Here is a 16922-nt window from a genome sequence, read left to right on the forward strand (position 1 = left end):
TCACCCCAGCTCTCTCAATCGGTCAATTAGCTACTACTAGGTACCATATGCACGCTCTTTTGTTGTGAGTGCACGTGCAACATGTCGTTTGAGTGGGTGTGGTGGTTAGTAGGCTATCACTTTTCTAAAAGCATTAGTTACCCTTACAAAAAAATGAATGAATCAACACACACTCTGGTCCATTTGTTGTGTGTACATCTCTGCTCTCTGTCTCCCAGTAGCACTGACACACACACACACACACACACACACACACACACACACACACACACACAGCCCCGACATAGGATGCCGGGCTAATACACATAACGTTACACATTTTTAAGAGCATGGTATTTTCTAAACTATGTTCAATAACCGAACAGAGGCCTACACAACAGCTCACAAAATAATACATGGCATACCTAGGTGATCCAACGTTCATTCTGTGTAGTACACTAGACTAGATAGTTGTTTGAAAAGTTAGTTGTTCTTGTTCAGCAAGTAAACAGAATCGGTTTTCGTTTGACGAACAAAGCTGTAGTTGTAAAATTGAACAACAGATGGAGGTATTTCACCAACTGCTGCTTTTAAGTGGTGTCGTCACATATTTTTGGGAAATGTAGTTCGCGGGATCTATATAAATAATGGAGAGATCCAATTTGACTTCCTCTTTATCGTACTGGCCTGTGGGAGACAGGTAATAACGTATTATGCGCTTTGGTCTGTCTTGTTTTACCATAGAAGCAGGGTCGCAATGTTGAGAAGTACGGTATTTATACGTTTAGTTGTGCATTTCGGTTACACCGACCAACATATTTTGTATATGTTTGGCTTAACTTCTGCCTTGTTCGGCCATGTCAGTCGTCCACGCACTGTACAACGTGGTTAGCACGCTAACGTTAGCTAGCTAGCAAGAATGACATCGCCGGTGAGGCCTTTACGTTACTGTACTGTAGATGTCTCTGCATCTTCTCAAAAGCTTTACACTTTATCAAACTACATTAACAATTTGCAGTTGTATATGTGGTGGGGAAATCCTTACTATAAATTGTCGATTTATATGAATCCGTTGACTCTTGTTAAATAGCTAACAAGTTCCCACTTGGTTTCGCCAGCCAAGTTACGAAGTACCACTGTCGGAGTCTGTCAGTGAACTGACCCTGATCCATAAAATTAAATGTACTTATATTTTGCTAATATCACAATTGCCTTATTAAACATGTTAGTATTAATGTGTGATGGTCTGCAGAATAATTAACATGGGTTGACATTCAGTATAATCACTTGTGTAATCGCAATGTTGGAACTGAACAGCCATATCAATTCTTCTTCCTCAGGCACTTTGATCCACCATGCCCGTTGCCAGGAGTTGGGTTTGTCGCAAGACATACGTCACACCCCGCCGCCCCTTCGAGAAGTCTCGTCTCGACCAGGAGCTTAAACTTATCGGTATGTGTGCAAATAGCAGGTTTTGATTTATATTGAATCTGCTGGTCTCTAAATACCATGTATTTTTTAAGTTAATTTTAATCTCTCTCAGGGGAGTATGGTCTGAGGAACAAGCGTGAGGTGTGGAGGGTGAAGTTCACCCTGGCCAAGATCCGCAAGGCCGCCAGAGAGCTGCTCACTCTGGATGAGAAGGACCCCAAGCGTCTTTTTGAAGGTACACCACAGCTAGATGGTTCTGTGAGCTATATTTTGACTGTTCGTAATATTCCTTTGAGCTGTTAGCTTGTGAGATCGGCCAATGATTTAAATATTCGATATTCAGATTGTCTGTGGTGTCAGGAATTCCTCGTGAATGAGGCCGTCAGTCAGATTTCCAGATGCCTTAAATCGGGGATATTCAGATTTTACCCTAAGAGGTCCAGATTACTGCTGGTTTTGTTCTACCTGAATTAATTGCACCCACCTGGAGTTCCAGGTCTCAAACAGTCCCTGATTAGGGCCATATTAGAGGGCCCTATGTTGTGATCAGTGACTGAAAATGGCTGTATCCTGTCTCCTAGGTAACGCCCTGCTCAGGCGTCTGGTGAGAATCGGTGTGCTGGATGAGGGCAAGATGAAGCTCGATTACATCCTGGGCCTGAAGGTGGAGGACTTCTTGGAGAGGAGGCTCCAGACGCAGGTCTTCAAGCTGGGCCTTGCTAAGAGCATCCACCATGCCCGCGTTCTCATCCGCCAGAGGCACATCCGGTAAGCTGTTGGAGATGGCCATGCTAGAAAGGACAAGTCGGTAGAGCATTACACTTGTCTGTTATTTTAAATAGGCTCTATGATGAACTTGTGACTGGTTGTTAAACAATTTGTAACATTTACATTTCTAAACTCCTCACATGCCTACACTAACTGTTTAGTTAACTAGTATGAGTTGAAACTGCACAACTCACAAGTTACTTTCTCAATCCTTAGAGGGCCTCACAAACGATAGCTCCTCCCTGAGCGTGGTTTAACATTTCAGCAAGGTCAATTCGGTAACAAACCGTATACCTTGTCTATGACTGCCCAGAGCCAATCCTACCCATCAAGAGTGGGCAAACAGTTTCAGCAAGGTCAATGCAGTAACAGACTGTATACCTTGTCTATAAGACTGCCCAGGGCCAAGCGAGAGGCAGACTGCTACTGTCTTATTTGCTGACAGGTAATGTATGGAGGATTGCACCTCGGGCAGATATGTGCTAAAGGTCAAGGCAAACTATCACATGTATTTGACTTGTAAGGCAATCGCATGGTCTTCAATTTAGTTTGGTAAGAGTACTTTACCTCATCAGGCAGGCCGATGATTACAATTAATATTCAGACTTCCTGTGGTGTCAAGAATTCCTCGTGAATGAGGCCTGTCATTGATGCCAAACTATTCCCATCTAGATGGTTATTTGTCTATGCTATTAAGTGGGGAGGAACAAACCACTCATTGAGGTCTCCTTTCTCCCTCCAGTGTGCGCAAGCAGGTGGTCAACATCCCTTCCTTCGTGGTGCGCCTGGACAGCCAGAAGCACATTGACTTCTCCCTGCGTTCACCATACGGTGGAGGACGCCCCGGCCGTGTCAAGAGAAAGAATGCCAAGAAGGGCCAGGGTGGTGCTGGGGGAGCTGATGAGGAAGAGGAGGATTAAAATGGAGGCTGACTGGGCGTGTTCGTGTCTGGCACTACCTGTTTTTCAATAAATAAATAAATATTTGACCACATTTTTGTGAATTTTTACTTGATATGTGGTGGAAACTGACTAGGTAAGGCCTCTGCACAATAATTGCCTACACATAATGGCTACATTAGGGTTAAAGATGTGTCATTGCTAGACATTTTATAGGGATAATATAATTCTGACTTGCTCGGTTGGCTGTTGGAAGTGACAACGAATCAAATGTTTCGCATGCTTTGTAGACAGGTGTAGACCAACAGAACTGCTTGCTTATGTGCTGTTCCCAACAGTGGAGAGAAATAACTGACTAACCATAACCTGGCCAGAGACCAGGTTGAAGTGCAGGGGTATTAAGGAATTGAAGTAGATAAGTGACTAGTCAATGGACTGAATGGTGACATGTCAAGAGGGCAAAAAAAGGTGACTGCAGATCATCTAGCTATTGGGTAACTAATTAGCAGTTGGACAGCTTGTGGGAGCTGTGGAGTATCTTGTTGGTTCCAGACTTGGTGCATTAGTGTTCCCTGTTATCAGAACTGGGACTTGGGTGGCTGGAGTCTTAACAATTTTTAGGGCCTTCTGACACCGCCTAGGTTAGAGGTCCTGGATGGCAGGGAGCTCAGCTCAAGTTATACACTTGGCCATAAGCACTGCTCTTTAGCGCCTTGCGGTTGGATGCTGAGCAATTGCCATACCGAGTGGTGATGCAGCCAGTCAAGCTGGTCTCAATGGTGCAGCTGTAGAGCTTCAGGATCTGAAGGCCAATGCCAAATCTCTTCAACCTGAAGAGGTGTGCCCTTTTCAACGTGTGTGGACCATGATAGTTTACTGATGTGGACACCAAGGAACTTGAAACTCTCGACCTGCTCCACAACATCCCCAGCAATGCATGGGGGTGTGCTCGGCCCTCTGTTTCCTGTAGTCCACGATCAGCTCCTTTGTCTTGCTGAGGTTGTCCCGGCACCATACTGCCAGGTCTGACCTCCCTGTAGGCCGTCTCAAGAATAAGCAAATAGAACAGGGTAAGTGCTTTATCTGCCACAACGCTCCCATAGGATTGTGGATTCATGGGGAATAACTAGGTAAAATGCATGTTTTATCTAAAAGCTGAGTTAGACTGATATTCATAAATTTGACACTTGAAATTTAGGCCAATCTGAGGTTGAAATGATAAAGCAGCCATCCCTCCACTCAGTCATGGTGCTGGGGAAATGTAAACCCATTCATAGATGGCTATGGGTGCAAGGAACATATTCATAATATGAAATGATTTAACCATGTTTAACAATGGCATAAAACAAGCTTATTTCAGGGTCCTGATGGGGTATATACACTGAGCACAATGAATGGCACAACAATGGGCCTCATCGTGGTGTATCTGTGCACTCAAATTGCCAATAATAAAATGCAATTGCGTTAGTTTCTCCGTCGTTTATGCCTGCCCATACCATAACCCCACTGCCATCATGGGGCACTCGGCTCATCAGCAAACCGTATGCCCACATGACGCCATACACGCTGTCTGCCATTTTCCAGGGAAAGTTGAAACTGGGATTCATCCACGAAGAGCACACTTCTCCAGCATGCCAGTGGCCATCGAAGGTGAACATTTGCCCACTGAAGTTAGTTACGACGTAGAACTGCAGTCAGGTCAAGACCCTGGTGAGGATGACAAGCATGCAGATGATCTTCCCTGAGACGGTTTCTAACAGTTTGTGCAGAAAGTCTAAGGTTTTCAAAAACAACAAAAAGGTTTAATGAGCTGTCCGGGTGGCTGGTCTCAGACAATCCCACAGGTGAGGTCCTGGGCTGGCTTGGCTACATGTGGTCTGTGGTTGTGAGGCCTGTTGGACATAATGCCAAATTCTCTAAAACGATGGTAGAGAAATTAATATTCAATTTTCTGGGAAAAGCTCAATTGGACATTCCTGCAGTCAGCATGCCAATTGCACGCTCCCTCAAAACCTGAGGTATCTGTGACATTGTGTTGTGTGACAAAATTGCACATTTTAGAGTGGCCTTTTATTGTCACCAGCACAAGGTGCATCTGTGTTATGATCAAGCTGTTTAATTAGCGTCTTGATATGCCACAACTGTCAGATGGATGTATTGTCTTGGTAAAGGAGAAATGCTCACGAACGGATGTAAACAAATGTGTGCACAAAATTTGAGAGAAATAAGCATTTTGGAACATTTCTGGGATCTTTTATTTCAGCTCATGAAACATGGGACCAACACTTTTACATGTTGCATTTATACACTGCTCAAAAAAATAAAGGGAACACTTAAACAACACAATGTAACTCCAAGTCAATCACACTTCTGTGAAATCAAACTGTCCACTTAGGAAGCAACACTGATTGACAAATTTCACATGCTGTTGTGCAAATGGAATACACAACAGGTGGAAATTATAGGCAATTAGCAAGACACCCCCAATAAAGGAGGGGTTCTGCATGTGGTGACAACAGACCACCTCTCAGTTCCTATGCTTCCTGACTGATGTCTTGGTCACTTTTGAATGCTGGCGGTGCTTTCACTCTAGTGGTAGCATGAGACGGAGTCTACAACCCACACAAGTGGCTCAAGTGCAGCTCATCCAGGATGGCACATCAATGCGAGTTGTGGCAAGAAGGTTTGCTGTGTCTGTCAGCGTAGTGTCCAGAGCATGGAGGCGCTACCAGGAGACAGGCCAGTACATCAGGAGACGTGGAGGAGGCCGTAGGAGGGCAACAACCCAGCAGCAGGACCGCTACCTCCGCCTTTGTGCAAGGAGGAGCAGGAGGAGCACTGCCAGAGCCCTGCAAAATGCATGTGTCTGCTCAAATGGTCAGAAACAGACTCCCTGAGGGTGGTATGAGGGCCTGACGTCCACAGGTGGGGGTTGTGCTTACACCCCAACACCGCGCAGGAAGTTTGGCATTTGCCAGAGAACACCAAGATTGGCAAATTCGCCACTGGCACCCTGTGCTCTTCACAGATGAAAGCAGGTTCACACTGAGCACATGTGACAGACATGACAGTCTGGAGACGCCATGAAGAACGTTCTGCTGCCTGCAACATCCTCCAGCATGACCGATTTGGCGGTGGATCAGTCATGGTGTGGGGTGGCATTTCTTTGGGGGGCTCCACAGCCCTCCATTTGCTCGCCAGAGGTAGCCTGACTGCCATTAGGTATCGAGATGAGATCCTCAGACCCCTTGTGAGACCATATGCTGGTGCGGTTGGCCCTGGGTTCCTCCTAATGCTAAAGACAATGCTTGACCTCATGTGGCTGGAGTGTGGCAGCAGTTCCTGCAAGAGGAAGGCATTGATGCTATGGACTGGCCCGACCGTTCCCCAGACCTGAATCCAATTGAGCACATCTGGGACATCATGTCTCGCTCCATCCACCAACGCCACGTTGCACCACAGACTGTCCAGGAGTTGGCGGATGCTTTAGTCCAGGTCTGGGAGGAGATCCCTCAGGAGACCATCCGCCACCTCATCAGGAGCATGCCCAGGCGTTGTAGGGATGTCATACAGGCACGTGGAGGCCACACACACTACTGAGCCTCATTTTGACTTGTTTTAAGGACACTATATCAAAGTTGGATCAGCCTGTAGTGTGGTTTTCCACTTTAATTTGGTTTGTGACTCCAAATCCAGACCTCCATGGGTTGATCAATTTGATTTCCATTGATAATTTGTGATTTTCTTGTCAGCACATTCAACTATGTAAAGAAAAGTATTTAATAAGAATAATTAATTCAGATCTAGGATGTGCTATTTTAGTGTTCCCTTTATTTTTTTGAGCAGTGTATTTTTGTTCAGTGTATCATTGGGTATGACAGTTGAACAAAGCTTATGCGACATTAAGTAATATTCCTCAAGAATCAATGGGTTCGCTATATTAATGTAAAATTCCAAACCATTTCAAGCAGAATGATTTATTCTTTTTGAAACGTACTGCCTTCATTTATGGACTGGGCAGTGTTCGTGGGCGGGGTTTTGGTTGTGATTGACACGTTGTTGCGGTAGTAGGAAGTGGGATTTACCAAATCATCACTGTGCTTGAATATTTGTTCCAGGGATTGTTAACTATATTGAATGTCGGCCTGAATTTAAACGTAAGTACGTTTACTCTAGAAGTTTAGCTACATCCTTTGAACAGAGATGTACATCTACAGGGAATACAATCATTGAGCTAAGAGCTAACGTTGGCTGCTACTGTAGCAAGTTAGCTTGTTGTGGTCCTGGGGGATAGCTAGCCACATTTTTTGTGTTTCTAGAATGAGTAATTTATCGCCTATAGAAGATCCTCTAGAACAAATATTTCCCCTGTCACTGCGGTACTTCTTCTGGTGTCACGCAAGGCTGCAGTAGCTAACTAGCTTAGCGTGTGCTAACATTTGTAACGCGTATGTTGCAATTCTGTGATTACTCCATCCATGGCATGATCAGGCGAGTTCTGATTCAGCCCACACACTAACTCAGGTCAGTGGTGTAACATTTTGATCATGACGATGTGATGTTGAGTCATGTGCAGGTTATAAACACTTTCTTATACTACCGAGCTTGTACCAATATGTGTGTATTGAGGAACCAACATGCATAGCAACTTCGAATAGAACAGACATTAAGTTGTCAATCACAGGCTTTATCACTGTCATAATGATGCTGTATGCAAACTGCAGTCAAATTTCTCATAGCATTTTTCCATGCAGCACAGAGGACCTATTTAAGTTACCATGATTATACTGTGTGTGTGTGTGTGTGTGTGTGTGTGTGTGTGTGTGTGTGTGTGTATAGAGAGATGTCTCCTGATGAGCTGGTCTACTTGGGAATTCTCGCTGCTTCCATCCCCATCGGGTTCCTATTCCGGTACCCGAGTGAGTATTCTATCTGGCCGTCAAATAAATTCACCTAACCTATATGTTGTCTCCTAGAATATATGACCACTGAAAAACACAATTCTTTATTTTCAATACATTCTAGTAACACGCAGGACAGAAGAATGAAAAGGCGGTTGTAATCACGATAACATGTTTAAACAAATGTTAACACATGATGTATAATAGGCCTATCTGCTCTGCTCTGAAGGTAAATTGTAAGTGAAATGTGTGTGTGGGTGTTATTGTTGCTGTAGGTCCTCCAGTGAAGCAGGGGGCAGCATTGCTCTTGGGCCTCTCGATCACCATAGCAACCTGCCAGGTCCATGCCCTCCACTCGCTTGTGACAGTGCTTGGAACATGGATCATCATCAAGAGCAGCTGGCGGTGAGACATTAGTGATGGGGGGGGGGGAGAAATCCATGCAGTTACATACCAAGATATTATTTTTGAAGATATGTTGTATCGTTTTGACAATATCGCAATATAATTTCTTGTGCTAGTAGGCTGTACCTGCAACAAAAGTATTTTTCCTTCATAACTTGTTCTCCATCTTCTTTTTAAACCCGGAGCCAATTTGTTTTCAGCACTTATTTCCATTACTGATCACAACTTGTGTTTTCATGGTTCTCTCTTGTCCCTTTGCAGCAGACATCTGGTGAGCAGTATGTTTGGAACATCAAATCGCAAAAAAAAATCACAGTATCAAATCGCAATACATATTGTATCAGCTCCAAAGTATTGTGATAATATCTTATCGTGAGGTCCCTGGCAATTCCCTTCCCTAAGAGACATTATTCAAAATAAACAAATTATATACAATTGAAGTCGGAAGTTTACATCCACTTATGTTGGAGTCATTAAAACTAGTTTTTCAACCACTCCACACATTTCTTGTTAACAAACTATAGTTTTGGCAAGTCGGTTAGAACATCTACTTTGTGCATGACACAAGTCATTTTTCCAACAATTGTTTACAGACAGATTATTTTACTTATAATTCACTGTATCACAATTCCAGTGGGTCAGAAGTTTACATACACTAAGTTGACTGTGCCTTTAAACAGCTTGGGAAATTCCAGAAAATGATGGCATGGCTTTAGAAGCTTCTGATAGGCTAATTGACATAATTTGAGTAAATTGGAGGTGTACCTGTGGATGTATTTCGAGGCCTACGTTCAAACTCAGTGCCTGTTTGCTTGACATCATGGGAAAATCAAAAGAAATCAGCCAAGACTTCAGAAAATAAATTGTAGACCTCCACAAGTCTGGTTCATCCTCGGGAGCAATTTCCAAACGCCTGAAGGTACCACGTTCATCTGTACAAACAATAGTATGCAAGTATAAACACCATGGGACCATGCAGCCGTCATACCACTCATACTTGGTGCGAAAAGTGGAAATCAATCCCAGAACAAGAGCAAAGGACCTTGTGAAGATGCTGGAGGAAACAGGTACAAAAGTATCTATATCCACAGTAAAATGAGTACTATATTGACATAACCTGAAAAGCCGTTCAGCAAGGAAGAGGCCACTGCTCCAAAACCGCCATCAAAAAGCCAGACTACGGTTTGTAACTGCATATGGGGAAAAATCTTACTTTTTGGAAAAATGTCCTCTGGTCTGATGAAACAAAAATAGAACTGTTTGGCCATAATGACCATCATTATGTTTGGAGGAAAAAGGGGGAGGCTTGCAAGCCGAAGAACACCATCCCAACCGGGAAGCACAAGGGTGGCAGCATCATGTTGTGGAGGTGGTTTGCTGCAGGAGGGACTGGTGCACTTCACAAAATAGATGGCATCATGAGGATGGAAAATTATGTGGATATATTGAAGCAACATCTCAAGACATCAGTCAGGAAGTTAAAGCTTGGTCACATATGGGTCTTCCAAACCCCAAGCATACTTCCAAAGTTGTGGCAAAATGGCTTAAGGACAACAAAGTCAAGGTATTGGAGTGGCCATCACAAAGCCCTGACCTCAATCCCATAGAAAATTTGTGGGCAGAACTGAAAAAGCGTGTGCGAGCAAGGAGGCCTTCAAACCTGACTCAGTTACACCAGCTCTGTCAGGAGGAATGGGCCAATATTCACCAAACTTATTGTGGGAAGCTTGTGGAAGGCTACCTGAAATTTTTGACCCAAGTTAAACCATTTAAAGGCAATGCTACCAAATACTAATTAAGTGTATATAAACGTCTGACCCACTGAGAATGTGATGAAAGAAATAAAAGCTGAAAGAAATAACTCTACTATTATTCTGACATTTCACATTCTTAAAATAAAGTGATCCTAACTGACCTATTACGGGCACTGTTTACTAGGATTAAATGTCAGGAATTGTAAACCTGAGTTGAAATGTATTTGGCTAAGGTGTATGTGAACTTCTGACTTCAACTGTATCAGACACTCCTGTGTCGTAATTGTGTGCCACTATTTAGTGACAGTCAGGAACTTCTCTCTCACCCATTCCCCTGTTTACCTTCTTCAGGAGTGCCCCAGCTCTCTCTCTGGCCTGGACCTTCCTCTACCTCCTCTTCTTCAGACTGGTCACATGGTTCGGCCTGCCGCCGCCAACACCCTTTGCCAACGCCATCCAGCTACTCCTCACTCTGAAGGTACATCTACAGGAAGAGATGGAGGACATACACGATTACTGAAATGCAAGGGCATAATGCATCATGATGTTGTTTACAGTAACAACCCACTTGTTTTCATTCAGATGGTCAGTCTGGCCAATGAGGTGCAGAGTTTTCACCTGGAGAAGAAACAGGAAGTGAGCTCATTCTCTAAGTCTCCTGTGGTTGGTGGACTGTCCCAAGAGCCTTCCCTCTATGATATGATAGCCTATAGCTACTGCTATGTGGGTATAATGACAGGTAAGGCTGTCTAGCCCCATTCCCTAGTTTGTTTTATCATACAGGGCTACTGTCAACATATCCATATTTCTCTGGACCTCTTTTTGATATGGTGACAGGTGAATGGCTTCACAATGTGTGTGTGTGTGGTGTAAATGTATCTAGTATGATTTGCCACTAATTTGCTTTTGCACCCATTTTAACTGTTTCTCTGTCTTTCTATCTGCCACTAATAAAATATTGTGTGAGTCTGCTTAAGTTCTCTTCCACCACATGACCTTCCTGTAACTCTCCCTCCTTTTATTACTCACTCCTTCATCCATCACCCGTTAACACTCCTCCTTGCAATCTATCCTTTTTTTGTCCTCCAATGATCCCTCTCTCTCCTTGTCTTTTCTAACTTGTACTATTCACCTTGTCTATCCTACCACTTCTCCCTCAATGCTCTCTCTTCATCCCTTCATTTATCCCTGCATCTCCCTAAAAGGCCCGTTCTTCCGGTTCCAAACCTATGTGGACTGGCTGAGGCAGCCCAGCTCCTTGGACCTTCCTGGCTGGGTACCCTGCATGCTGAGGCTGAGGTTGGTGCCTGTCTACGGAGCTCTGTTCCTGACCGCCAACATGTACTTCCCCCTGGCATACGTCCGCACTGAAGAGTTCCTGGAACATCACTTTTTCTTCAGGTAGCAAAACAGCACTCTTGATTTTGTAAAAATTTTGTTAAAAAAATAGCTTGTATCAAAAAAAGGTATACTTCCATTCAAAAGTTTGAGGTCACTTAGAAATTGTAGTTTAAAGAAAAGCACATTTTATTTGTCCATTGAAATAACAACAAATTAATCAGAAATACAGTGTAGAGATTGTTAATGTTGTAAATCACTATTGTAGCTGGAAACGGTAGATAAAAAGTAATATCTACATAGGTGTACAGAGGCCCATTATCAGCAGCCATCACTCCTGTGTTCTAATGGCATGTTGTGGTAGCTAATCCAAGTTTATAATTTTAAAAGGCTAATTGATCATTAGAAAACCCTTTTGCAATTATGTTAGCACAGCTGAAAACTTTTGTATTGATTAAAGAAGCAATAAAACTGGCCTTTAGACTAGTTGAGTATCTGGAGCATCAGCATTTGTGGGTTCGATTACAGGCTCAAAATGGCTAGAAACAAAAACCTTTCTTCTGAAACACGTCAGTCTATTCTTGTTCTGAGAAATGATGTGATAAATTGCCAAGAAACTGAAGATCTCGTACAACACTGTTTGCTACTCCCTTCACAGAACAGCAGTAAACTGTCTCTAACCAGAATAGAAAGAGGAGTGGGAGGCCCTGGTGCACAACTGAGCAAGAGGACAAGTACATTAGCGTGTGAAGTTTGAGATACAGACACAAGTCCTCAATTGGCAGCTTCATTAAATAGTACCTGCAAAACACCAGTCTCAACGTCAACAGTGAAGAGGCGACTCTGGAATGCTGGCCTTCTAGAGAGAGTTGCAAAGAAAGAGCCATATCTCAGACTGGCCAATAAAAAGAAAAGATTAAGATGGGCAAAGGAACACAGACACTGGAAGATTGGAAAAAAGTGTTATGGACAGACAAATCTAAGTTTGAGGTGTTCGGATAACAAAGAAGGTACATTGGTGAGACGCAGAAAAAACAAAGATGCCGGAGGAGTGCTTGGCGCCATCTGTCAAGCATGGTGGAGGCAATGTGATATTCTGAGGGTGCTTTGGTGGTGGTAAAGTGGGAGATTTGTACAGGGTAAAAGGGATCTTGAAGAAGGAAGGCTATCTCTCCATTTTGCAATGCCATACCCTGTGGCAGCACTTAATTGGAGCCAATATCCTCCTACAACAGGACAATGACCCAAAGCACAGCTCCAATCTATGCAATAACTATTTAGGGAAGAAGCAGTCATCTGGTATTTTGTCTATAATGGAGTGGCCAGTACAGTCACCGGATCTCAACCCTATTGAGCTGTTGTGGGAGAAGCTTGACCGTATGGTACGTAAGAAGTGCCCATCAAGCCAAGCCAACTTGTGGGAGGTGCTTCAGGAAGCATGGGGTGAAATCTCTTCAGATTACCTCAACAAATTGACAACTAGAATGCCAAAGGTCTGCAAGGCTTCAATTGCTGCAAATGGAGGATTCTTTGACAAAAGCAAAGTTTGAAGGACACAATTATAATTTCAATTAAAAACCATTATTTATAACCTTGTCAACATCTTGACTCTTTCCTATTCATTTTGCAACTAATTTCATGTATGCTTTCATGGAAAACAAGGACATTTCTAAGTGACCCCAAACTGTTGAACGGTAGAGTAGATGTTTTTATTTCTATATTTATTGAGTTGGCATAACAGAATTGTGAGTTCATTCACCGCTGTTTCTCTTTCTCTCCAGAGAGCTACGGGAAATTAAACCATTAAATAATAAAGGGCTAAATGGATGGATTTCCCAGATGCCTGAAAACAATTGAAGGACAAGCACTAATTCCAGTGAAACAGAATTGAGACAGAACTCTAGTCTATTTAGTATTCCAGACCATTGTTGCTCTTCACTCGTAGTTATAAATTAATGAGGTCTCTCTCTATCCCCCCTCCAGGTTGTTCTACATGACAGTGGTGTTCTTTGTGTTCCGGATGCGGTTCTACGCTGCATGGTGTGGGGCAGAGGCTGGCTGCATCAGCGCAGGACTGGGCTGTTACCCAGAGGGGGCGCTCTCCAAGCCGGGAGGGGGTCCCACTGTCAACTACAGGCAAGTCTCACACAGGATATTCAGTCCAGTTGGGGAAAACAGTAAAGTACATTCATTCATAATTATGTAAGTGTTTAATCTTGGTTTTGATTCTTCGGTCTCTCCAGCCCTGACCCTGAAAGTTCGGTTGTGTACGACTTCAAAACCATCCAGAACATTGACCCATACAACACTGACTTCTGTGTGAAGGTCCGACACGGGATGCGCTACTGGAACATGACTGTGCAGTGGTGGCTGCATCACTACATCTACCCCAACTCCCCCTTCAAGGCTTACGCACTCAAGTAAGGGCCCTATGCAGGTTCACGAGAGAAGGCATGTGTGTTGTGTCTAAAATACAGTCTCATAGTCTGTTAAACTACAAAACTACAGGCAACTTTCAATATATTTGTAACTGCCAGATAAGATGTCCCCTGAATGTCATTTGATGCATACGTTTCACAATTCTCTCCCAGGGCTGGATGGACCATGTTCATCAGTGCATACTGGCACGGGCTTCACGCTGGCTACTACCTGTCATTCCTCACCATTCCTCTGTGTATTGCGGCTGAGTCGGCCATGGAGGCGTCGGTCAGGGCCAAGCTGGGGCCCCGGGGTCAGAGTGCCTTCGACTGGGTCCACTGGTTCCTCAAGATGAGGGCCTATGACTACATGTGTATGGGCTTTGTCCTGCTTAAGGCCAGCGACACCGTCCACTACTGGACCTCCATCTACTTCATCATCCACATCATCGCCCTGGCCTGCATTCTGTTTGGGAGGCTGATGAAGGGAGGAAAGAGGGAGAGAAAGAAGAGTGAAAAGGAGGAGAAAATTGAGGGGGAGAAGAAAGAGGTGAAGCAAGAGGACGTGAGAAAGAAGACAGAGTGAGAATGGATTGATGGATGGGAGGATGTACTGTATGGGGAGGATAGGTTTACTAAAGAACTATTCCCACAATGCGCTGTCTGTCACTGATCTGTATGGGTCACTTTTGTCCATTCGGTCCAGTGATGTCTCCCCTGGTAGAGAAGAGTTATGTTCAATCCCAAACTGGCCCCTAGACCCTACTAGGGTTGGATTTGCAGTTGGTATGTAGAATAGATGAAGTTGTAGGATTTCCCTAACCAGGAGACATCGTTGGACTTTTAGCTGAATACATTGAATCCTTATGAACATTGTTGTAACCCAGTAACAGTTGCCATGGTGATATTACATTACAAACCACGTGTACATACAGGTATAATTGGGTGAAAGAATGTTTGCTTAATGAATGTTATTTGATGTGTGAGTGGCAAAAAAGTTCAGGGGGATTGAGATTATTCAGCTACTTCACTTGTATGTATGTGATTATTTCAAATCACAGTCACTTTTCATACAAATATACTTCAATTAGTTTAGAGGACACAAAATTGTATGTTCAAGATGCTGCCTTGAAACAGTATAAAGTACTGTATAACCACAGCGGAACATCCCTTGAATCCATTCATAGAGCAAGGACTCAATTTGAACTCGGATGTAAGTATGTTACTCAGTCTGTATTTTTGGCTAAATCTCTAATCCCATTGACATCAAAGCATGATTTACTCAAAGTTAAATACAAGTCACATGCATGTATCTCAAGCCATAACCAGATCAACAATGCATTTTCCCGGGGCAACAAGATTTTCTGCTTCTTTATATTTTCGAGTTTTCATTGATCAGACCGTTCCTATGATCAGTTATAGAATAGTGCAGAAAAGTGAACTTTGGATAGCCCTGAGTACATACTGAGTTATACTTGTCTAGTTTTAAAACACATATAGAGGATCCAGTCATAATGAATGTGGCAGTTGTATACGTTCTCTTTCCTCAACATTCTTATTAGGTTTTGTATTATGATCATTTCTCCCTTCTCTCCAAGTTGGAAGAACACACATTCTGTCATTATTAAGTGGAGCCATCCTCAGTGATTTGTTCTTAGAGTAAAGACCAAGAAACTTGAAATAACTTTCAACTGTGTCAAGAGGGGCTACTGGAACCAAAAACGACCCGTGCAAATTTCAGAATGGAATCTGTGGTTTAGAAAAATACATAAGTTGCTTAAGGTATTTGCTATGTTGATTTTAATCAATTTATTTTACTGCATTATTTAAAACATCGTTTTGGGTGATCTTTTGATTTGACTTGGCCTGTACATGAGCATTTTACTCATCTCTTCTTTACAAAAATGATCTGTCCTGCATTCCGTAGTTATTTGATTAGTAATCTCTTGTGGACAGATGCACGTAACATAAATAGAGCATCTGCCGCAATTACGCCAGAATTGAGTTCTTGGTGTCAGATTATTTGATTCGAGATGTAATTATATACTGTATGGTGAATATTTATTTTATTGTTCTTTATTGTTGTTTGTGTGTCACTGGCTCCATCTCAAATGACACCCGTCTATCCCCCAGACAGTGCACTACTTTGGGTCAGACCTGGGCCAAAAGTAGTGCATTCTATTAGGAAATAAGTTGCCTCAGTCAGAACATTTTGGCAGTGACTGAGGACTGACTGACTGCTAAGGTAAGGTTGTAGAAAGACCAAGCTACTACCTTACCAGTCAGTCCTCAGTCACTGCCAAAATGTTTGACTGCCATCTTATTACAGATGTAATGGTATTTCAAATATATATATTGTGCTGACAGTAGAATACAAAGTGATTTGGAGTTATATGTCTTGTAATTTAATTGACTAGATAGCATGGAAGCATTGTATTATTATTGTTTACCACAATCTGATATAGACAAACCCTCCCTCCTTTTCCTTGTGCCAAAACCTGAGCCCCGAAGAAACGACTCCCTTGTGTTTTTTATCAGCCAACTCATTTCAGTACATGACCAGTATAGAAAACATTCCTTGATGGTTGCTTCTCCATCTTTCTCTCTGTCACATGTAATATGTGTATTTTTGTTTGTTTCTGAATGGTTTCACCTTGATACTATGATGATTGTAACTCTCCCTGCCTTGTAACAGTTCAGTGTTACCAACGGAATACATGTCTCAGATATTCAACACGTCTAAAGTCTTGTTCCTTATTGGTGTTTTGTTCATGGATGCTGGCTGTAGTTTTATTAGTGCACATTTCTCTTGCAATTTCTGATCTGACATGGTTCATTCTGTTTTTTTACTTACTATAGGAGTTGTCAGACCTGAAAATGATCAACGTTCCCCTATCCCCTTGCACATACTCACATGCACAGCCACAAACACACAAATCCCACCCAGGCTTGCCTCTATGGTTACCTAACAACATGCCACATCAGTGTACAGAAGGATTTATAAACTGAAGCACAGGCAGTAAACACTCC

General features: G+C 43.0%; 2 protein-coding genes across 2 annotated transcripts; both read left to right on the forward strand.

The window, feature by feature from the left end:
- Positions 1-607: 607 nt before the first annotated feature.
- On the forward strand, positions 608-3171 carry LOC135520656 (small ribosomal subunit protein uS4). The gene is made up of 5 exons (XM_064946371.1): positions 608-679; positions 1320-1431; positions 1523-1645; positions 1992-2178; positions 2921-3171. The coding sequence occupies exons 2-5, from the start codon at positions 1335-1337 to the stop codon at positions 3096-3098; spliced, it is 585 nt and encodes a 194-aa protein (XP_064802443.1). The 5' UTR covers positions 608-679; positions 1320-1334; the 3' UTR covers positions 3099-3171.
- A 3943-nt stretch (positions 3172-7114) lies between these two features.
- On the forward strand, positions 7115-16626 carry mboat7 (membrane bound O-acyltransferase domain containing 7). Its single transcript, XM_064946375.1, has 9 exons — positions 7115-7234; positions 7917-7996; positions 8254-8383; positions 10489-10615; positions 10720-10876; positions 11343-11538; positions 13459-13611; positions 13719-13895; positions 14067-16626. Exons 2-9 carry the CDS (start codon positions 7921-7923, stop codon positions 14476-14478), a joined length of 1428 nt encoding a protein of 475 aa, XP_064802447.1. The 5' UTR covers positions 7115-7234; positions 7917-7920; the 3' UTR covers positions 14479-16626.
- Positions 16627-16922: the final 296 nt, after the last annotated feature.

The sequence above is a fragment of the Oncorhynchus masou genome, chromosome 29 (genome assembly GCF_036934945.1).
Source record: "Oncorhynchus masou masou isolate Uvic2021 chromosome 29, UVic_Omas_1.1, whole genome shotgun sequence".
Taxonomy (NCBI): Eukaryota; Metazoa; Chordata; class Actinopteri; order Salmoniformes; family Salmonidae; genus Oncorhynchus; species Oncorhynchus masou.